Consider the following 23,342-nt stretch of genomic DNA (forward strand, 5'->3'; position numbering starts at 1 on the left):
TGAGCCCTGGACTCAGTTTCCCTCCTCTTTCGCCCCCACCACTAACACAGGGCCTTTCAGAGGAGAGGCTCAGTAAACTGAGCAGGGGTATTCTTCATTCGGGTCAAATGTCTCCAAGTTTCTGAAATGAACCAAGCAATCTCAGGTAGACATGCATGATTTAGTTCATAAAATGACAGGCGAAAGGGATAAACAGCAAGAATTAACAAAATTTTACTTCACTTCTCTAATTCTTGACTACCTCTATTGTACTGCTAAGTTCTTCCACATTTTCAAAGAAATCCTGTTCCAGTGCCATGTGATCTAGTTCAGGATCACAAGCTAGGATGGAAGGTGTCCCAACGCGTGTGACACAAAAGCAAAACTCTCACTCTTCCAGGGGTTAGTGCAAATACATGTATGGTCAAGGTCGTGCACAAATAGATTCTGAGGGTTATTAAAGTTTTCTATTAAAAGGAACCGTTGAAAACTTCCTAAAGGAAACAAAAGGTCACTCTCTCAGTCATCACAGAAATTTAAAGATGTGACGGCCCGTATTCCCGCACCCGGCCCTCGCTAGCTAGAACGCTGACGGCTGTCTCCTCAAACACAGAGAGAACTGGCCTCGCTTCACACCCAGCAGGAAAAGATACCGCATGTGGGCCTGAAACGTGCCTGGCTGCAACTGTGACTCAGGCTCCCACTTCCTCATCGCTGTCGACCTCTTCGGACGGGGATGGGAGGGAACTGGGGTCCCTTGTACAGACTTTGAGCAAATAATCCATGCCCTTCCACTTGCTGGATTCAGTGTGGGCCCTGGGACCCCGCAAGAACTCGTAGCGAGCAGGACAGCTGTTGGCAACCTGTCGGTACACCACATATTGATCCCGCACCCAAACATTGGTGATGAGCTCCCTGGGCTCCACATAGATGCCATGCACCCTGCCAGCATACACCTCCATGTCCCCCGGCGCTTCCCATATGTCCTCCTCGAGGGCACAGTCGCCCTCCAGGAGGATCAAGCCGAGCAGCATGACCAGGAGGCCGGTCTTGGGCATGCTGTTCCCATCGCTCACCATCCCATCGTAGGTGAGGCCCAGGGTGGTGACCGGGACATAGGAGTGGTCTCTGGCATCCACTTTCTTCACATCGATTCCAAAGACCGGCTGCAGGGTCTCAGAGGCTAGGCCGAAGATCACAGAGAAGTAGTCTCGGTACTCTGATGACCCAACTCAGTATTTCCGCCTTTGCGCTTGGCTCCTTGATGCGATACTTCAGGAGCAGGAAGACCACCAGGTCGGTTATCTTCAAATTTAAGGCGCCTTGGAGCGAGGACTCGGCATCTTCGGAGTCCTCGCCGCTGCTTGGCCCCTCCTCATCTTGGCCGCTCCTCATCTTGGCTGCTGGAGCCCTCATCTTCAGATTGGCTCCATGGAGCGGTAGCCGTAGCAGGGGGAGAAGGACAGGCACCCTCAGGGCTCTGGGGAGGGCTCTGTGTCGCAGCACCACCCACCTCCTCCAGGACGTCGGGGAACAGGACAGAGGGCGTGGAAGATATGGGTGAGGAGGACGGGAAGGCCACGGCCCCCTCCGTCACCTCATCTCTGAACAGCTGCGACTCCAGCAGGCCGTGCTTCTCTCTTGGGTCCTGATGGCCTTCCCCAAGCTTGGGGAGCTCATCCATTGGACCGAGAGGCGTGGTGACTGGTGTTAGGCTGCAACAAGAGTGTGGGCAGAAGGTGGGTGATAGGGACCCACGGGCCTGGGGGAGAGAATCACTGTCAGCGGCCTCGGCTGAGAAACGCACCCTAGGCGTCTCTGAAAAAGGTACCTTACTCGTGTTCTCTTGGGCCTCACAGGGATCTCACCTCGACAGCCTTGCCCGTAAGATCCTGAGGAGGAAGTGAGACAGCTCCTCAGGGTGCAGCCAGCACAGTCCGAGGACCAGACACTGACGGCGTGGTTGGGCGTCATGGGTGCCGTGAGCTCTTGTCTGTTCCACGCTCACTCAGCGTCCTCATCTGACCCTGGCAGGGCCTGATTAACCCCCTCTGCTGGCCTGAGACGAAACACGCAGAACAAGACCGCATACACCCGAGACTGCCCAGGAAATCAGGCGATGGCCCCACATCTGGCCAAACTTTCCCAGGGTCTAACAGGTTTCACCAGGGACACCACTGTGTCACCATACTCTATGAGTTCCATCTGTCCTGGGATGGGACGGTTCCACGCAGTCTTCATCTTGTCACTCTGCTGTGACTGGGACAACTCCATCTGTTGACCTGAGGCCACCTTCCTTCAGCTTCATCTCCAAGGCTCCATCTCCATAAGACTCTGCAAGAGGAAGTGAGGGGAGCCATCCACCCACCCATGCCAGGTCTCCCCATCCATGACGACAAGGGCTCGGCAGGCCAAGGCTCAGGTGTCCCGCTGTGGGGGACCCACTCAGTTCTCACTGTGAACTGCCTGGGCCTGGGAACCTGCACCAGTTGACATGGGTCCAGACCTTCAGACTAAGGTCCTCCCCTCCTTGAGACCACCCTTCTGGGAATGAGGAAGGGTTCAACCTGACAGGCCTCCTGGGTTTCCCAGGGCTGACAGTAGGGGCAGACCGGGATTCTGCGGGGCCCCCTGTAGGTCTGGAGTTTGGGTTACACTCCCTCTTCCCTCCTGGTCCTCACCTTGACTCCCAGGGGGACCTGGGCTCTCCCATCCTGCAACCTGAGGCCCTGTTCCTTATACCAAGACCCCAGTCATTCTCAGACCCAGACGGGGAAGTCGAGAAATGCCACCTGGGGATAAACTCGACATGCGGTCTCCCAGGGGCGACCAGCGGGCGTGGTCTTCTGTTGGTTCTCTTCTGTTCTGGGTATCGATACACCTCGGTCCTCTCTGAGGGTCCTCACTTTGCTCCCACAAGGTCTTGGGCCCGCCTCTCTGAGGACCTGAGGCCAGGCTCCTTTGCATGGAGCCCGCGGGCTTTCTGAGACACGGGTGCACAAGTCAGGAAACGCGCCTGTGGTCATCCGACCACGGGGCCTCGCATCTCTGACGGCATGGGCGAACTCTGTGGGGTCTCCTCTGTCCTCCCTCGCAGTCCTCACCTTGAGCCCTGGCAGGTCCCGATATCCTCCCTCTGCTGTCCAGGGCCCAGGCGCCTCGGACCGAAGCCCTCACTGCCTAGAGAATCCCTGTGGGGAGCTTGTGGACATCACATCGGGCCACTAAACCCAGGGATTACAAGACTTGACCAGAGGTCCTCAGATGAAATCCATGAGGTCCCTCACCCCTCTGGTCCTCAACTGGACCCCCAGCATGATTCTTCTTTGTCCTCTGCCCACCTGCTGTTGTTCTCCTCATCCTCAGGGCCTAAAGTCTCTTCATCCTCCGGAGTCAACTTCAGTGAACACCACTTGTCACCACCATATCCTGGGGCTCAGAGGGCCGAAAGCAGGGACGGTCTGGATTTTGTTGTGTGTCCTCTATCCAGGGCGGCCGGGCCCCTCAGATTGCCCTCAGCATCCTGACACCCCTGCCACAAGGATCTTGGGCCCGTAGCTCTGCCGACCAGGGTCCGCGCCTCTTCCACCCAGGCCCTCAGGAACTGAGTCTTCCGATGAGGAAGTGGGTGAGGGGCTCAGCCTCCCGACCCTGCCCGGGACTCTCCGTGCTGACAGCGGGGCCAACCAGGGTTCTGTGGGCGCCCTCCTTCCTCCCCTCAGGATCCTACCTTGCATCTGTGCCGGGCTGGGCTCCTCCCCTCTACCGACCTGAAGCCGTCCTCACACACGCGGCCCTCACCTCTGTCAGATTTCAGAGAAGGAAGTCAGTGGACGTCACAGCCGGAGTGCACTTCTTGAGTCCCCCAGCGCCGACAGGAGGGGCGGAGATTCGTTCCTGCGCGGGTTTGGGGGTCCTCAAAGTTCTCCCTCTGATCCCCACTTGACCCAGCAGGACCTGGAACCCTGCCCTCTTCCCACCACAGTCTGTGTCCCCTCATACCAAGGCTGTGACTCCCGAGCTCCCCGAGGAGGTGGGGACGGGTCGCGGGTCTCCACCTTACAGCCCTGCCCGGGTTCCGCACAGCTCACAGCAGCGCCCCGGGATGGGTTCTGCAAAGCCCTCTGATCTGGGGCGGGCGGGCCCCTCAGTCCTCACTCCCAGGGTGCTCACATCCCTGGGGAGAATGCTGCGGTCCCAGGACAGATGCTCGAGGGCAGCTGTTGCCCCCGTCTGTGGCGTGGGGTGGGTCAGAGAAGAAGCTCCAGGTCCTATCGTGCCCCTTCACCAGGCAGCCAAACCATGGAAACCTTGTGTCCCAAATGATTTATTTTCTCCCCGGAAGAGCCTGGGCAGCGGGAAATCCGGAGGTCCTGCCCTTTCGAAGTTATTTATTCTACATTTCATAGTCCAGAGCACTGATTTTCCCTTGTTTAAAGCCCTCCTTCAGTGTACAGCCATGCCACCCTGAAGAAGCTCGATCCAGCCTGATCTCGGAAGCTAAGCAGGGTAAGCAGGTTCGGGCCTGGTTAGTATTTGGGTTAGTAGATGGGAGAGCACCTAGGAAGACCAGACACAGTAGGCATAAAACATAAGCCGTCAGGGTCCTTGCAACCTGCGAGGTCAACCAAGGGTTGCCCCGCCTACAAGGAAATAAATAAATAAAAAATAAAACTCTCCTTCAACCGTATGAAGTTTATTAAACATCTCACCATATTTCAGACCTGCATAGCTACCCTTCCTCGGCCTGATGCATTGCGATGCTTGACACTCTAAATCTCGGCACGTCTTTCTCTTTCATTAAAATGATACATTTAGAGAAGGCCAGTCCTCAGGCACGAAGGTGGTTTCAGGTGGCTCTTAGCACAAACTCCGGAGCCCTACTGCCTCAATCGTCCCATCATTCCTGCTGCACTGCTATTACCGTAGAGCTCCTGGCATCTGTGGCATGGGATGTTGCCTCCGGGTTCCACAAGGAAGTACGGGCAGAAATTTAAACTTCTCCTCCTTCCCATCTGTCATCTGCATCTATACAGGCCATAGGCCCTCCCACCTTCCCACCACCCCCACCCTGAAAACAAGTTCCAACTCACCACAGTCTTCAGTCTCCCTCAGGGGTTTCTCCTGTTTTGTTGCTTAGATTATATCGCTGATGTGTATGTTTTCACATTTCATTCTCTCTTCTAGGTTTTTCCAGGATGGATTTGGGGAACAGAGGACAGAAGCTCAAGATTGGCTGTTATCTTGGCGTGGCCCTACATTTAAGGCCCTAAGTCTGGAAATCTGTTCAAACAATTAGTCATATTCGTGACATTCTGGTCCCTCTTCGATGTATATGGCATACTGTTCTATTTATTTGAGACTCTTTAACTCGAATGTATCAGGAAAATTGTATAATGGCCTCTATGAAGACCTGTATGTTTTCGTTAAATTCTTCTTGCGGTTTTGAATGGATGTATCTTCTATTACGTGTTCTAAGTACTTACTGCTTTTGCGTGCAAGACTCTTGATTTTGCTCTCGTCATCTTCCAGCCGTTGTTTTTCTGAAATCTCTTATTCACGTGACTGTCCCATGGGCCAATACCTTTGAATTTGCTAGGTTGACAAACTTGTCATAACTGCAAATATTTCTTTCTTCTTTTCAATATGCAGACTTCTCATTTGGGTATCCATAGCTCGGGCTTTATATTTCCGTGCCGCTTCAAAAAGTAGAGGCGATAGTATGTATCTATGACTGTCGCTGACAGGCATGCTTCTAACATTTCACATTTCAGTGTATTTGCTGTCAATTATAAAAAGGGAAATTTCCTTCAAATTTTGCTGTTATTTTTTTAAGTATAAATTCATGTTGGGTATTTTTCAAAAGCTCCAACTGCATTCATTGCTTTTCAGAAAATTTCTCTCCCAATTTGTTTGTGCACGGAATGATACGGAGAAGCATTTGCTAATGTTAAATCTCATTTTCATTCATCAAACACAGCCTGAGCTCTGGTCTGAATTTTCGTGTTCCTCTTAAATTCATATGTGATATTCTGATGGGATAGTTGTCTTTTAAAGGGGGCGCCACAGAGATCCCTAGCTCCATCCACCATGTGAGATACCACGAGAAGCTTTTGCTAACCAGAAAAAGACCCTTATCCATGTTGTCACCCTGATCTCAGACGTGTAGCCTCCAAAGCAGTGAGAAATAAATTTCTTTCCCTTATAAGCCTGCCGCTCTGTAGTATTTTCTTATAGCAGGCAAACAGACTAATACAGCCTGTGTGTCCATTCAAGTCACTGCTATGTTTAATATGCTATGCATTTATTTAGGATATTTGCTTCCATGTGAGCCAATTTGGCCTGGACTTCCCTAAGGCTTGTGATCCTTGATTCTAATTTCAAAAAATATAGCCCTCAAGCGAACATCATACTCAATGACAAAAAAGTTTTTCTCTAAGTCCGTGAAAAGGCCAGGATGTCCGATCTTAAGTAATGTCTTAAGTAATTTCTAGCCTTATAGAAATATGAGGTCTAGGGAATGTAATGAAGCAGGAACAAAAAATACGAGGCATACAGTGCGGAAAATAAAACAATTAAACTGGTCCCAGTTAGCAGATGACATTCACGACTACTTAGGCAATCTCGAAGTGACTTTAGCAAGGTCACTGGACACAACGACAACGTAAAAATATCACCGAGAATATCCGTTTCTGAATACTAGCATTGCTGTTAAAATTGAAGATTAGAAAATATCAATGTCATTTGCAACTGAAGGAAAAAGCACGAAATATAGTTTTTAGCATAAGTCTAACAGAAATTGTGTGACATATGTATGTTGAACACTATGAAACATTGGTTAATGTAATCAGAATAGAAATAAATAGAGATATACCATTTTCATGGATCAGAAGACTCAGCATTGTTAAGTATCCTCACACCATCCTATAGATTCATCCCAACCCCAATCAAAATCCCAGCAGGAAGAAAACAGTTTGGCAGTCCCTCAAAAATCGAAACAGAAATACCAAGATCCTCCAACTCCAGTCCCCAAAGACTTGAAAATAGATTTTGCAAAGCACGTGTACACGCCAGTTCGTAGCAGCACTATTCATAACAGCCGAGAGGTAAAAACGGCCCTAAGGTCCTTCCATGAATGAATGAGTACACAGATTGTGGCATGTACATAGAAGGGAATATCATTCAGTCATAAACGTCAATGAAGTCTAGTACATAGCATGATATGAATGAATCTCAGAAACATTAGACTAAGAGAAAGAAGCCAGACACAAAAGGGCACATACTGTATATCATTCCATTTCTATAAAATATTCAGAGAAAATAACCCCCTGGACACAGAATGTACATTTGTAGTTGCCAGGGGTTCGGGACAGAGAGGAATTGAGAGAAACTGCTTAATGAGTAACAGTTTTCATTTGGGGTGAAGAAAATGTTTTGGACCTAGGTCGAGGTCCTGGTTGTACAACTAAATGCCACTGAACTGTTCACTTTAAAAGCGTTCAACTTGTGTTATGTGAATGTTACCATAATACGTTAAAAAGAAAAAAAAAAGATTTCTGCAGGAAGTTTCTGCAGAAATTAAAAGGTTGACTCTAAAATGCAAAATGAACGATGCCTTTAGGGGAAGACAAAGAATTAAAATAGCCAAAACAATTGAAAAAAAAAAAAACACCAACAGCATTGGAGGTCTCACACAACCTCATTTCAAGACTTCTTATACAGCAGAGGTTGGCAATCTTCCTATGTGGTTTTCTGAGGTTTTGTGGGTCGTATACTTTCTGCCGTAGCTACTGACTTCTACATCTATAGTTCAAGAAACCAGAGATAACGTGTAATGAGAGGCAATGCTGTGTTCCAATAAAATTTTATTTATAAAATTTGGTGGCAGACAGAGTTGGCACCATTGCCTCCAGTTGGCCAATCTCTTGTGTTTAGCTATTCAATCACTACGGTGTAGTATATTAGCAAAGGGGCAGACACATAGACCAGATGAACGCAACAGAAAGTTCCGATAGACCCAGACATTTTGCAAAGCAATTTTGGAAATTTATGATTGGAAATTTATATGCCAAATATAAACCAACCAAGCAAGCGACCAACCTCAACCCGTACCTCAAAGCTGCAGACAGACTTAACTGTGAGACCTAAAATTTTAATACTTGTAGAAGAAAACCCAGGAGAAATACTTTGAGATCCTGGGTTATGCAACGAGTTCTGTAAACTTTGTGAAATGAATGCAAAATGATGAAAATATTCTGGAATTAGATAGTGGTGATGGTTATAAACTTTTGGATAGACAAGGAAAACCACTTGGAATCGTAATTTTAAAGGGTGAATTTATGATGCGTGAATTATATCTCTACAAGAAATAAGTGCCCAGGACTCTAGCAAAGTCGGACAAGCCGTGTCCTGCTCAATATACGCCGGAGATGTGTATCGGACAGAAAGGAAGGTCATTAAAAGCTTCCAAATCTTCACTCATGACATTGCACATGACGGCAGGCGGCAACTCCAATAACCAATCTATCCTAAAGCACAATGCCGCGAGCGTGTTTACACAAGCTATGCCTGCTCTGGCAGCAGAGACACTTCCAACCACTGCCCAGAAGTCTCCCAGAACAACAGGGACAGTAGAATCGGCTTCTGTGGCAGACAGCACACTTGGAAAAAACTCTCGCCTCATATAAAGTCTTGGAGAATTGTACCAGCTCTGTGTGAGACCGGGGGACGCCACAAAGCCTGTGTACATCACCTTTGCAACTCAAAAACTCTTTTTGACAAACCAAACTTACCCTTCCACTGTGAGCCCTAAAGCTTCTACACGCACGCACGCACGCACGCACGCACGCACGCATGCACGCGCAGACGCACAGGCTCACCCAAACATGCCCCCATTAATACTGCTGTATCGCATGCTTCAGCTGCACTGGACTGCACTATTGATTGCAGAGATTTAGACATAGTGGTAACTTGTTGCTCACCACACCCCCCCAAGTAGGTATGCTGTGCAATAAACAGAACACCACTCATTTACGGGGCATGGAAACAGGTATCTCTTTTGAGTTTGACGAAAGAGATATATATTTTTTCTTTTTAAATATTAAGTTTTGGGGGGTAACATTGGTTACCACAACTATATAAATTCAGGTGTACATGATAATTTGACATTTGTATATTCTGTTATGTGTTTATCGCCCAAAGTCCAGTTTGATATTTGTTCCCCTTTACCCACTTCGCCCTCCCTCTCCCCCATATATTTGACTCCCTTTATCGCGTCTACCTTCCCCTCCCCCTGCCCCCTCTCCCCTCTGGGAAGTACTAGCCTATAGTCCATGTCCACGGGTCTCCGTTTGTTTGTCCTGTTCATTTGTGGCCTTTAGGTTTATATCCCATATAGAAGTGATTTTCGACTTTTTCTGTTTGGCTTATTTCGCTTAGCGTGATTATGTCGAGGTCCATCCATGTTGTCGCAAATGGCAGTATTTCATCTCTTCTTATGGCTGAGGAATACTCCATTGTATATATGTACCACAGCTTCTTTAACCCACCATCTATCGTGAGACACTTCGTTGGCTTCCGCCTCTGGAACACTGTGAACAACGCTGCTATGAACATCGGTGTGCAAATATCTTTCTGCATATGGGTTTTCAAGTCTTTGGGTTAAATACCTAAGGAGAGGCTTTGCCGGATCACACGGTAAATCAATTCTTAGTTTTTGAGGAAGCTCCATACTGTTTTCCATAGTGGCTGTACCGATTTGCAGTCCCACCAGCAGTGTGTGAGGGTTCCTTTTCCTCCTCATCCTCTCCAACATTTCTCATCACTCGTCCTGTTGACGATAGCTATTCTAACAGGTGCGAGATGGTACCTCATTGCGGTTTTGATTTGCATTTCCATAAGGGCCAGCGATGTTGAGCATCTTTTCATATATTTGTTGGCCATTTGTATGTCTTCTGGGGAGAAGCGTCTGTTCAGTTACCTCTGGACTCTCGATTCTGTTCCATGGGTCCATGTGTCTGTCTTGCTGCCAAGACCGTGCCGTTTTGATTATTGTCGCTCTGTAGGATACTTTGCAGTCGGGCAGAGTGAGGCCTCCAGCCTCGTTCTTTTTTCTTAGGATGGCTTTGGCAATTCGGGGTCTTTGGTGCTTCCATACAAATCTGATGATTTTTCGTTCTATTTCTTTAAAAAATGCCGAAAGGCTTTCGATGGGGATTGCATTAAATGTGTATGATGCTTCAGGTAATGAGGTCATTTTAAGTATGTTGGTTCTTCCCATCAAGAACACGGAACATGTTTCCATTTCTCTGTGTCTTCTGTGATTTCTTTGACTAGGGTCTTGTAGTTTTCATTATACGGGTCCTTCACATGTTTTCTTAAATTTATTACTAGGTATTTTATTCTTTTCGTTGCAATTGCTAAAGGAATTATTTTTCCAGTTCTTTTTCTGACGCTTCGTTGTTAGAGTATAGGAGCGCTATGCATTTATGAACGTTGATTTTGTATCCAGAAACTTGACCGTATTTGCTTATTGTTTCTAGTAATGTTCTTGTGGAGTCTTTCGGGTTTTCTGTATAGAGAATCACGTCATCTGCAAATAGTGACAGTTCGACTTTTTCGTTTCTTGTTTGGATGCCTCTTATATCTTTCTCTCGCGTGATCCACTCGCTAGGAACTCCAATGTTCTGTGGAATAACAGTGGCGACCGTGGACAACCTTGCCTTGTACCTGCTCTTAGAGGGAAGGTTTTTAGTTTTTCTCCCTTAAGTGTAATGTTGGCTGAGTGTTTGTCATGGATAGCCTTTATGATGTTCAGGTACGTTACCGATTTTGTCATGGATAGCCTTTATGATGTTCAGGTTCTTTACCGATTTTGTTAAGTTTTTGATCGGAAATGAATGCCGTGTGTTGTCGAAGGTTTTTTCCGCCTCTATTCAAATGATCATGTGATTTTTATTTTTTAATTTGTTTAGGTGGTGTATCACATTCATCGATTTGCATATGTTCAATCTTCCCTGTTCCTCTGGGATGAAGTCCATTTGGTCGTGGTGTGTAATCTTTTTAATATGTTGCGGTATTCGGTTCGCTAGTATCGTATTTACGATTTTTGCATCCGTGCTCCTGAGAGATATTGGTGTGTAGTGTTCTTTTTTGTTTTATCTTTACCAGGTTCTCGCATCAGAGTAGTATCGGCCTCACAAAATGAGGTAGGAAGTATCGCCTCCTCTTCGATATTTTGGCAGAGTTTGAGGAGAGTGGGAATGAAATCTTCTGTGAATGTTTGGTAGAATTCACTGGTGAAGCCATCTGGTCCCGGCCTTTCACTTTTTGGTAGGTTTTTGATGATCGTTTCCATTTCCATACTGCGGATTGGTCCATTTAGATTTTCCAGTTCTTCTTGACTGAGTCTAGGAAGATTGTCTTTCTTTAAAGTACTGGTCCATTTCTTCTAGGTGATTAAATTTGGCGTTATAAATTTTTTCGTAGTATTCTTGTACGTGCATTCCTGTGCATTTCTGTAATGTCAGTCATAATTTCCCGTCTTTCGTCCCCGATTTTGTTTATTCGTGTCCTTTCTCTTTTTTCTGTAGTGAGTCTAGCCAGGGGTTTGTCCATTTTATTAACCTTCTGAAGGAATCAGCTCTTCGTTGCATTTATTTTTTCTGGCGTCTTTTTGTTTGTTTGTTTGTTTTCAATTTCCTGTATTTCTGCTCCAATTTTGATGATTTCTTTCCTTTTGCTGACTTAGGCTTCGTTTGTTCTTCCTTTTCTAGTTTTTTTCAGATGAAGCATTAGGTTGTTTATTTGGGCTCACTCTTGGTTTTGGAGATGGGCCTGTAGTGATATGAACTTTCCCCTTATGACCGCTTTTGCCGTGTCCCAAAAGTTTTGATATGTTGTACTATCATTGTCATTCGTTTCTGGGTATCCCACGATCTTTCTTCTTATTTCTTCTCCGACCGAGATATTCATCAGTAGCATGTTGATTAATCTCCATGTATTTGTGGTTCTTCTTGATTTCTTTTTATAGTTAATGTCTAGCTTCAAAGCATTATGATCAGAGAAGACGGTTGGTATGATTTCACCCCTCTTATATTTGTTGAGGCTCTCTGTGTGTCCTGGTATATGGTCGATTCTTGAGAATGTTCCATGTGCACTAGAAAAGAATGTATAAGCAGCCGATTTGGGATGGAAGGCTCTGTATATGTCGATCATGTCCAATTGGTCTAAAGTGTCATTTAAGGATGGGATTTCCTCATTGATTTTCTGTTGGGACGGCCCGTCCATATCCGACAGTGGGGTATTTAGGTCCCCTACTACGATCGTGTCTTGGTCTGTTTCTCCCTTTAGGTCTGTTAGTAATTGCTTTACATATTTTGGGGTTCCCTGGTTGGGAGCATAGATATTAATAAGTGTTATGTCTTCTTGGTGCATGCTTCCCCTTATCATTATGAAGTGTCCCTCAGTATCTTTCTTTAAATTTTTTATTTTGAAGTCTGTTTTATCTGATATTACTATCACTACTCCCGCTTTTCTCTGAATGCCGTTTGCTTGAAATATCATTTCGTACCCGTTCCCTTTGAGTCTATATACTACTTTGGAGCCGAGATGTGTCTCCCGGAGGCAGCATATGGTGGGCTTTCGTTTTCTGATCCATTCTGCCAGTCTGTGCCCTTTTATTGGTGAGTTCGGTCCAGCTACATTTAGGGTGGTAATAGAAATATGAAGTCTTCTTATAGCCATTTGATCTTTTGCTTTCTGGTAGCTCGGTGTTTCCATTGCTTCCTTGTCCTTGTGTTTCTGCTTTCTTTAGTCTGGTTGGCTTTTGTGGGTCCTGCCTCTGGTTCTTCTTGTTTTACGTTATATACTTCAGTTCTGAATCTTCTGTGTGCGGTTACCCTTGTGAGTATGTAAAGGATAGTTATATATATTCGTCCATTTTATTCTGTGCGTGCCTTATCTCCATTCCCCTCTGTGAATCTGGATCTTCGAATCCTCCCCCTTTCAGTCATTGTTATGTCAATTTGTCTCTATGGATGCTGAAAGTTCATTACTATCTTTCTATAGCAGTTCTCTTTTTATTGTTGAAGCTTATAATGCTCTGTTTTTAGCAAGGGTTGGACTCCTGTGCTTCTATTTGCCGGAGAGTCCCTGTACTCCTAACTATGTATTTTTTTTTTTTTTAGTGTGTTTGTTTTAGGTGAGCTTACCCTTTTCAGTATTTCCTGTAGTGGAGAATTCCCTCAATTTTGGCATGGCTGGAAGGGTCTGCATTTCTCCTTCGGATCTAAAGGAGAGCTTTGTTAGATACATTTTCCTCGGCTGGTAGTTCCTTTCACTTAATAGTTTAAATATTTGATTCCGTTTTACTTTCCGACTTGTAAGGTGTGCGCTGAGAAGTCTGACAATAATCTAATGGGTTTTCCTTTATAAGTTACCGTTTTCTTCTCCCTGGCTGCCCTGAGAATTCCGTCTTTGTCGTTGATTTGTGATGATCTTAATACAATTTGTCTTGGTGGAGGCCTTTTTGGATTGAGATATTTGGGCGTTCTGTTGTCTTCTTCAATTTCAAGCTCCAGCTCAGTCCTTAGATTTGGGAAATTCTCGTCTACTACTTGTCTGAAAATGCTTTGTAGAGCCTGCTCATTTTCTGGTCTTCTATAATGCCCATTATTCTTATGTTTCCTCTCCTGATGGTATCGGCTAGTTCTTGAATTTCTGTTTCATTAGTTTTCATTCTTCGGTTTCTCTCTGCTTCCTTCGGATCTATTTCTAGCTTTCTGACTTCGATATCACTGCTCCTTTCTTTCATTCGGTCGACTCTGTTTCCTAAATTGGCTATTTCATTTCTCGACACTTGTAGTGTTTTTTGTTTGTTTGTCTGTTCGTTTGTTTGTTGTTTTTTATCTCCCGAAGATCTATTCTGTTCTTCTTGAGGCTTTCGATCTCCTTGTTCTGCTCATCTAGGTGTTTTTCCAGTTCTTGGAATTGTTGATATGACTCATTTTGGAACTCACGGAGTTTTTTCAGAAGGGCCATCCTGAATTCTCTATCACTTTAGTTACATATTTCTATGTCTGTAAACTTTTCTTGTTTTGATAATTTCAGGCCCTCAAAATAGAGCAATAAGCTATAGTCATCAAGAGAGAAGAAAATATTTCGAAGATATCATTTGCATAAAGTTTGGCAGATTTCATGTCTTACCTGTCGTTGCCATGATGACAAGCTTAAGTTTTCCATTCTCAAAATCGGCCATGGAACACTATAGAATAGAGAAGGAATTTACACACGCACATGCCCACTAACTACACGACTATTAGTGTGGCCAAAATCTGGTACAGCGAGAACCCCAAATGCTGGCACGGATGTGGAGCCAAAGGAAGTCGCAGTCATTGCCGGTAGGAATGCAAAACGGTACAGCCGATTTGGATGACAGTTCGGCAGCTCCTTACAAAACGGAGCATACTCTGACCGTATCATCTGGCCGTCGTATGAGTATTGGCCAGAGGAGTTGAAGACTTGTGTCCACACTAAAGCCACGCACAGATATTTATAGTAGCTTTATTCGTAACTGTGAAAAGAGCAGCGACATAAATGTCTTTCAGTAAGGGAATGGATAAAGTGCTGGAATCCAGAATTTGGAATATACGCAGTGCTGAAAAGAAATAGCTATCGTGGCACGAAAAGACACGGGCGGACCTTAAATGTATATTACTAGGTGAAAAGAAGCAATCTGAAGAGTTTATATACTGTACGATTCAAAGGCAACATTATGCAGACTGTACAGAGACCAGTGGTTTCCAAAGGCTGCAGGGGGCGATGTGAATAGGCACACCACAGAGGACTTTTACGACAGTGAAGATACTCTGCACGATACTATAATGATGGATACAGGCCACTGTACCCCTTGTCCAAACCCATGGAATGCACAACACCAAGCGTGAACCGGAATGTAAACCATGGGTGTTCGGTGATGAGGTATCGACACAGGTTCATCACTTATTACAAATATACCAGTCCGGTGGGGGTGTTGATAATGGGGGAGCTACGCAATGTGGGGACAGGTGCTTACTGGGAAATCTCTGGACCTTCCTCTTTATTTTTCGGTGCACCTACGAGTGCTCTGAAAAATGAAGTCTTTCAAAAAAATACGCCCTATGAACAACGAAATCCAAGCACCAAAGTAGAGAGTGTCCTGGGGGAGACTGAAGACTGGTGGTGAGCTGGTATTTGCGTTTGGGGTAGGATGTGGGAGCAGGTAGTTGGGAGGGGCAGTAGGCTGCATGGTGCAGATCACGGGATGGTAGGAGGGAAGATTTTAAGCTCCTTTCCCTACTTCACTGCACAAATCTGAAGCCCACAGACCACACATGCCAGGAGCACTGGGACAACACCAGCACAGCACGAATGATAGGAGGTTTGAAGCATTTGTCTCCAGAGACAGCTAACAGACACGTGAATCCATCTGAGTGGGTGTGGACTGGCCTTTCAAAATTATTACTTTAATAGAATATAAAGAATAGACTAGAAGCAGATGAGAGAATCAGAGAGGTTCGTGCAAAATAAGTGTAGTTATTCTTCATCAAATAACTTCTATAGTACATTATGGAGATTTTTACATATATATATATATGATATATATATGATATATATATCATAAACAGGCACGCCTACATACGTGTCTATATACTTTATATATACATCTGAGTTTATAAGCACATCCTTTCTACATCTGTGGGATGTATATATACCTATATATACATATATATACATACATACATACACACATACATACATACGTATTAATGTACGGACACACAGGTAGAGATGTAAAATGTATTGCTCGCTATGAATGAGGATGGAAACGGGAAACTCCTGCACTCAACAAGAAAAGACAGAGAGCGCAAAGCGTCAGGATTTTCCAAATTCCCTGCTGCAGTTCCGCGCCATTAGTAAAAAGTAAACCATTAAAATACAGTGTTTTCAAAGTCTCAGTCGAGTTCGTAAAGAGAAGCTGTGAGAAGGGGGGTTTCTCCTCTGACCCTCCCCCACGGTCACGGGCGCTGCCGCTGCCCCTGTGGCATCTGTCCTGGGACTGCAGCGTTCTCCTCGACGGTTGTGAAGACCCTCGGACTGAGGACTGAGGGGTCCGCCTGCCCCAGAACAGAGGGCTTTGCAGAATCTCTCCAGGCGCTCCTGCCAGATCTGGGACCCGCGGTCAGGGCTGTCAGGCTGAGCACCCCACCAGCACCTCCTCCGGGAACTCGGGGAGTCAGGACCTTGGTATGAGGGGCACAGGCTCAGGGCCGCTGAGGATGTGGGTCTAGGACCTGCCGGGTCAAGGGCGAGACCAGGGGGAGGACTGCAGGAACACTACGGAACCAAGTGTCGTCCCTCCTGTCTGGCCTGGGGGACCCCAGAAGTGCAGACCGGATGTGACGTCCACCGACTTCCGTCCAGGAAGTCTGAGAGGTGAGCACCGCGTCTGGGAGGCCGGCTTCAGGTCGGAACAGGGAAGGAGCCCAGTCCGGCAGAGATTCAAGGTACGACCCTGAGGGAAGACGGAGGGCCCCCACAGAATCCAGGGTGCCGCCACTGTCAGCACGGAGAGTCCCCGGGGCTGGGCCGTCGGGCCGAAAACTACCCCACCGCCACCGAACCGCACCCTCCAGAGAGACTCCGGGAGTCCAGGACAACATCTGAGGGTAGCAACCGCAGGTCAGCAGGGGGAGGGCCCAGGCCGTGCCCGAGACAAGGAGAGGACCCTAAGTGAGATTGAGGGACCCTGGACGCCAGAACAGCGGCACCTCTAGCAGGGCTTACGCGGACGTTGGGGGGGTGGGGCGGGGCGGGCAGGAGGGGGTGTGAGCACACGTGGCGGTTCCTGAGATCTGCATCGGGGACTTTGGGACTGGGGGTGGTTGGAATAAGGAGCAAGGCCTCTGGCGGCAGAGCGGAGGACCCCTGGTCCCGCTGGTGTCACGGTGAGGACATTGGCGGAGGACCGGGGGATCCTCTGCCGCAGAACAGTCAGCCCTGGGAGGTCCAGAGGGACGGCCGGGAGTGGCATGTCCTGCCGTCCGCACCCGGTGTGTGAGGCTCGGAGGGCTCGCTGTGGGAGCAAGGCCTTGGGTCGTAAGAGGGAGGGTCCAGGATTTGCCGGGTGAAGTTGAGGGCCGCGAAGGAGGACTGAGAGGTCCCAGGACCCACAACCGAGGGTACCCGACCAAAGTCTGCCCCTGCTATGAGCTCCGGCAGACCCCAGGGCGGGACGACCACATGCCTTGTTTTCGGACTACTGCATCCCCTTCTGAGAGGTGACAGGACTTGGTGTGAGTAGCAGGGCTTCAGGCTGGCAGAACGGGGGAGGGGGAGGGGCGGGCAGGCTTGCCAGCGTTGAGGATGAGGACACAGAGGGAGGACTGATTCAGTCCTGGATGGCCCATGGTGGCGTGAGCACGTGAAGCATGTCCTGGATTTCAACTCCGGGTCTGGGAAAGACGGGGGACTTGGTATGAGGAGGAGGGTCTCAAGGGGACAAAGGAGTGGGCCAAGGTCCAGCTGGGAGTCAAGGGGAGGACCCTAAGGGAGGAGAAGGGACACTGGCACCAGAGGTCTGAGGGATCGGCATCCAGCTAGGCAGAGGAAGTGGGTCCAGACTTGCCAAGATCCAAGGTGAGGACTGGGGAAGGGTGGAGGAGGCCCCCTGCACACATTAAAGAGTCCCCACTGTGCCCTGTCCCTGCCATCAACACAGGGGTGCCTCATGGCAAGGCTGTGGCTTTGGTTGTTTTTATGTTTCTACCCGAGGAGTGGCTAAGGGAGGTGAGGGCATTGGCCTGATGGAGCTGGACGCAGGGCAACGAGGGGAGGGGTCCCAGGCCTGCCAGTAAACACTGTGTGGGCTTTGAGGCAGGCCTGAGGGCCCCACTCACGCAGACAACAATGGAGCAGTGGGCTCAGGTCCCAATGACGTAGCTGGGTTGTTAGGGGCACGGGAGAAGAAATGATGTGTCTTGAAGTCCGCCTCGCAGGACTCAGTGAGATGAGGGCCTTGGTGTGTGGGGTGCCGAGTCCAAGGCCTTAGAGGCTTCACGGTGAGTACACTGAGGTAAGACTGGGGGTTCCACACTAGGCAGAAACGCTCCCCGCAATATATACCAGAAAACCCCTGCAGTCCGCTGTGGGAGTCCTGGCAGGAAGTCTGAAGGAGACTCCTCCCCCGCTTCCTCATTGCGTGGATAGCTAAGAGACATGGTGCCTTGGCCTCCCCTCTGCATCCTCAGGGCAGCAGAAGGGAAAGGGCCCAGGCCCTGCGTGAGTGACAGGGTTAGCTTGGGGTGGACCAATTTTACCACAACCCTAGACCAGGGGGACCCGCTGAAACCCACTCTGTGCTGCTGGCAGGCCTAGGAGCCCCCTGACGTGGGTGTGCGGAGGTGGTTCCCCCTGACGTTCCCAGGGTCTTCAGGAAGGTGAGGGCCTTGGCCAGAACGGATGAGTTCAAGTTATGAATAGAGGAGTCGAGGTTTTGCCAGGATTAGAAGGGTGAGAACATTTATTTGGGGAGAACTGTAGCTACCCGCTCTCTGAGAAAGAATGAGACCCCACAGCACCTAGGCATCCCCATCCCCATGCGGGTGGCCCCAGACAGGGGTAACTGGATGTGACATGCTTTGCCTTTGTGACACGCTTCCTGTGAGGTTTTCTCATGAAGGACAGTTAGTCCAGGTGAAACCAGATCAGTAGGGGGTCAGTCCAGGACCAGGCAGGAATAGAGGCAAGTCTCTGGTGGACAATGTAAAGGGCCTCTGCCCCAGAAAAGATGGGCCGGCCCGCTGTTGGTCCTGGGTGACCCGGGGGCAGTGGACGGGGGAACAGTTGCGGCCTCATCTCATTTTGTCTCAGAGCTCTCAGGACGGTGAGGACCTTGGTCTGTGAGGACATCAGCCCATCCCCAGAAGCGACATCTGGTCCACAGAGAGAGGAGGACCAGATCCTGCTAAGAATCAAGGTGACGACCCTGAGGGAGAGTGAGTTCACCCCAGAACAACGAGGGTCCCCACAGAAGTCTGCCTTGCTCTGACCCTCAGCCCTGGAAACCCTGGGCAGTGCTGCGAAGCCGAGCACTTCTTCAGTCCGAAAAGGTGGTGTCAGGGAGGGGAGGGCCCTGGTCTGAGGCCTGGACTCAGGTCAGCATGGGCGGGATCTCAGGCCCTGGCAGGAATCCAGGTGAGGACTGAGGGGAACCAGAACACTGGGGTGCCCAGGCCTGGCCTGCCTGCTCTGTCAGCTGTGGGGAAACTGGGAAGAGTGTTTGGATCGGCTCCGATCACTTCCTCTTCCGGTGTCTAATGGAGAGGAGGCCTTGTTTTAAGTAGAGTGGGCTCAGTAAAGGAAGGTGTTGTCTAGGACCTGCAAGGAGACGTATGATGGGAACGTGTCCCAGCATAAGTGGACCTGACACTTCGGTGACCCCTCGTTGACCCCCTGGGAGGCTCTGGGCACATGCATTCAGCTGTGAGGCCCCACACTTCCTTCTGTTCCGTCTCAGGGGTGCATGTATCAGTGCTCAGTGTTATGCCTCAGGCCCGCAGGGGACAGGAGGCCAGGCCTGGTTGGGGAAACATGGGCATCCTGAACGAGCAAGGGGAGGACCGCCTTCCCGGAAGAGAGGGTGTCTCCCAGAGTCTGGAACCCTCTCCCGACCGCACTGGGGCCCCAGTCTTTGCTGGACATCGGCACGTTAAGGTCCCCCTTGGTTTTGTCTTGCAGGGGCTGCTGGATCCAGTAGGTGCAGGTCTGAGGTCCGTGTCCTCCTGTCGCTTTGCCTTTGTGACACGCATCCTGTGAGGATTTGTCATTAGGGACAGTAACTCAGGGTGAAATCAGGTCAGTAGGGGGTCAGTTCAGGACCAGGTAGGAATGGAGACAAGTCTCTGGTGGACAACGTAAAGGGCCTCTGCCCCAGAAAAGATGGGCCAGCCCGCTGTTGGTGCTGCGTGACCCTGGGGCAGTGGAAGGGGGAGCAGTTACGGCTTCATCTCATTTTGTCTCAGAGCTCTCAGGACGGTGAGAACCTTGGTCTGCGAGGAGGACGTCAGCCCATCCCTGGAAGCCATATCCGGTCCACGGAGAGAGGAGGACCAGATCCTGCTTAGAATCAAGGTGATCACCTTGAGGGACGAGTGAGTTCACCGCAGAACAAACAGGGTCCCCACAGAATTGGGCCTTGCTCTGACCCTCAGCCCTGGAATCCCTGAGCAGGGCTGTGAAGCCGAGCACTTGCTCAGTCCCAGATCGGTGGCCTCAGGGAGGGGAGGGCCCCGGTTTGAGGCCTGGACTCAGGTCAGCATGGGCGGGATCCCAGGCCCTGACAGGAATCCAGGTGAGGACTGAGGGGCAGCAGAACACTTGGGAGCCCAGGCCTGGCTTGCCTGCTCTGTCAGCTGTGGGGAAACTCGGAACAGTGCGTGGGTTGGCTCTGCTCAGTTCCTCTTCCGGTGTCTAATGGAGAGGAGGCCTTGTTTTAAGTAGAGTGGGCTCAGTAAAGGAAGGTGTTGTCTAGGACCTGCAAGGAGACATACGATGGGACCGTGTCCCAGGATGAGTGGATCTAACATTTCACTGACCCCTGATTGCCCCCTGGGAGGCTCTGGGCACGTGCCGTCAGATGTGAGGTCCCGCACTCCCTTCCGTTCAGTCTCAGAGATGCGTGTACCAGTTCTCAACATTTTGCCTCAGGCCAGCAGGGGACAGGAGGCCAGGCCCTGGTGTGGGAAACATGGGCACCCTGAACGAGCAAGGAGAGGACCGCCTTCCCGGAAGAGAGGGTATCTCCCAGAGTCTGGAACCCTCTCCCGACAGCACTGGGGCCCCAGGCTTTGCTGGACATCTGCACGTTAAGGTCCCCCTTGGTTTTGTCTTGCAGGGGCTGCTGGATCCAGTAGGTGCAGGCCTTGGTCGGAGGTCCGTGTCCTGATGTCGCAGAGCAGAGGCAGGCCAGGCCGTGCCAGGAAGTAAGGTGAGGTGCCCACCCTGAATGTGTACCCAGTGGGTCCCCCACAGCCCAGGACAGGAGACCCCACAGTCTCCAAATCTACCCACCATACTGTCAGCCCACGAGCATGGACTGTGCCAGCTGCACCCTGAGGAGCCGTCTCACCTGTTGCTTCAGGTTCTTAGCGGACGGGACGCCCAAACAGGAGAGTGCTGTGAGGCCCGAGAGCACCCTAAAGAGGAGACCTGTAAGTCGCCTTCCTCAGAGCCGCCTGAGGTGCATTTCTCAGGTGAGGTCGCTCACACTCTGTTTCTCCCCCAGGCGTGGGTCCCCACCGACCACCGTCCGCCCACACTCCTCTGTCGCTGTCTCATCAACAGTCACCATGTCTCTCAGTCAGATGAATGAGCTCTCCAAGCAGGGGGAAGATGATGTGGATCCAGGAGAGAGACAGGGCTTGCTGGAAGAGCGAGTGCTTGGGACTGAGGAGGAGGAGGAGGAGGAGGAGGAGGAGGCTGTATCCCTCTCTTCCTCCTTATCTTCCTTTTCCTCTGCCCTGTCTGACAGCCTAGAGGAAGTTGCTGCTGGGGTGGCATCTAGTCCTCCCCAGAGCCCAGAGGGTGCCTGTCCTTCCCCCGCTGCCAGGGAGGCCGTTCCGTTGAGCCAACCCAAGAAAGAGTGCCCCAGTAACGAAGATGAGGCGGGGAGGAGCACCGGGGAGGACCCCGAAGATGCCGAGTCCTCCCAGAAAGAGGCACTGCATTTGAAGATGGGCGACCTGGTGGTGTTCCTTCTCCTAAAGTATCGCACAAAGGAGCCGGCCACCAGGTCAGAAATGCTGAGTCGCGTCAACAAGGAGCACCAGGACCACTTCCCTGAGATCTTGAGCCGAGCCTCGCGGTGCCTGAGGCTGCTCTTTGGCATTGAGGTGGAGGAAGTCGACCCCAGCAACAACATTTATTTCCTGGGCACCACTCTGGGCCTCACCTACGACGGTGGGCACTGCATTCCCAACACGGGCCTCCTGGTCACGTTCCTGTGCTTGATCCTCCTGGAGGGCGACTGTGCCCCTGAGGAGGAAGTCTGGAAATCCCTGAATGTCATGGGGCTGTATGATGGAAGGGAGCATTGCATCTATGGGGAGCCCAGGGAGCTCATCACCAGTGTTTGGGTGCGGGAACAGTATGTGGTGTACCGGCAGGTTGCCAACAGCGATCCTGCTCGCTACGAGTTCCTGTGGGGCCCCAGGGCCCACGCAGAAACCAGCAAGCCGAAGGTTCTAGAGTATTTGCTCAACCTCAAAAGTAAGAATCCTCTGCCTGAAGTGGCTCAGCGCCATGAGGAAGAAGAGGCCTGAGCCCCACTTGCAGACAGGCACCTTTCAGGCCCACGTCCGGCATCTTCTCCTGCTGGGCATGAAGCGAGGCCTATTTTTCAGTCTGTGTTTGAGGAGAGAGCCTCTGGGGCCAGCGCAAATTAGGGGAACGAGTTGTAGTATTATCCTTGGCTCCCATGATGATTTAGAAATACATCCTTCTTACCTTTAAGAATTGTTCAAATGTCATCCCTTTCAATACAAGGTTTAAAATGAATGGCATCTAAGTTTGTGCGTGACGTTGACCATACATGACCATACATTTTCACTAACCTGTCCAAGAGTGAGAGTTTTGCGATTGTGTAACACAAATTGAGACACCTTCCATCCTAGTTTGTGATCCTGGACTAGATCACATGGCACTGGAACAGGGTTTTCATGGACATGTGAAAGAACTCACTAGTAAATCCAAGGTGGTCAAGAAGTACGGAAATAAAAGTAAAACCTTGTTAATTCCTGCATCTTCTCTTTTCTCGTCCGCCATTCTGTGAAACAATTGTATATAGCTGGATCTGCTTGGTTCGTTCCAGAAAGTGGGAGGCATTTCACGGGAACAGAGAAGACGCGGGCTCAGAGGTTCATTTATTCCCCAGACTTTCACTGAGCCCCTGTCCTCTGGAAGGCCCTGTGCCGGTGGTGGGGAGACTAGGATAAGCAGGAGAGACCCCCGCACAGAGCGATTGTGTAGGGCCTGCAGCGTTATAAGGAAGGTGCCGAGGTGCCCCCTAAGTCCTCTAGAACAAGCCAAAGAAGGGGAGATGTGGTAGGCCTCCAGGGGCGAGCACTCCAGTGTAAATGGGCCGAGCCAGGGCAGTTTGGGGCTTTTGGGATGGCGTGCTTTTCTCATGGGGGGTTGTTTATAATGAAACTGGGAGGTGGCGTCTGCCAGACTGGACAGATGGTGTGTATCTTGGGTTTGAGAGGAGTGTCTGAAATGGAATCGCTCTGAGAAGTGCCTTTGGATCATGGAGAAATGTCCGCCTGTAA

General features: G+C 49.6%; 1 protein-coding gene, 1 long non-coding RNA gene and 1 pseudogene across 2 annotated transcripts; 2 read left to right on the forward strand and 1 right to left on the reverse strand.

The window, feature by feature from the left end:
• Nucleotides 1–671: 671 nt before the first annotated feature.
• LOC120599593 (melanoma-associated antigen 8-like) lies at nt 672–1,953 on the reverse strand (annotated as a pseudogene).
• Nucleotides 1,954–18,013: 16,060 nt separating this feature from the next.
• On the forward strand, nt 18,014–21,441 carry LOC120599592 (uncharacterized). Its single transcript, XR_005651932.1, has 5 exons — nt 18,014–18,994; nt 19,756–20,148; nt 20,912–21,004; nt 21,158–21,227; nt 21,302–21,441. It is a non-coding gene; the product is annotated as an uncharacterized LOC120599592 (long non-coding RNA).
• Nucleotides 21,442–21,530: 89 nt separating this feature from the next.
• Nucleotides 21,531–22,824, forward strand: LOC120599588 (melanoma-associated antigen 8-like; the record flags this gene model as incomplete). Its single annotated transcript, XM_039858659.1, has 1 exon — nt 21,531–22,824. A coding segment is annotated over one exon (807 nt), but the record flags the coding sequence as incomplete, so codon positions are not given.
• Between the last annotated feature and the right edge of the window lie 518 nt (nt 22,825–23,342).

This window comes from Pteropus medius, unplaced genomic scaffold, assembly GCF_902729225.1.
Source record: "Pteropus medius unplaced genomic scaffold, Ma_sr-lr_union100, whole genome shotgun sequence".
NCBI lineage: Eukaryota > Metazoa > Chordata > Mammalia > Chiroptera > Pteropodidae > Pteropus > Pteropus medius.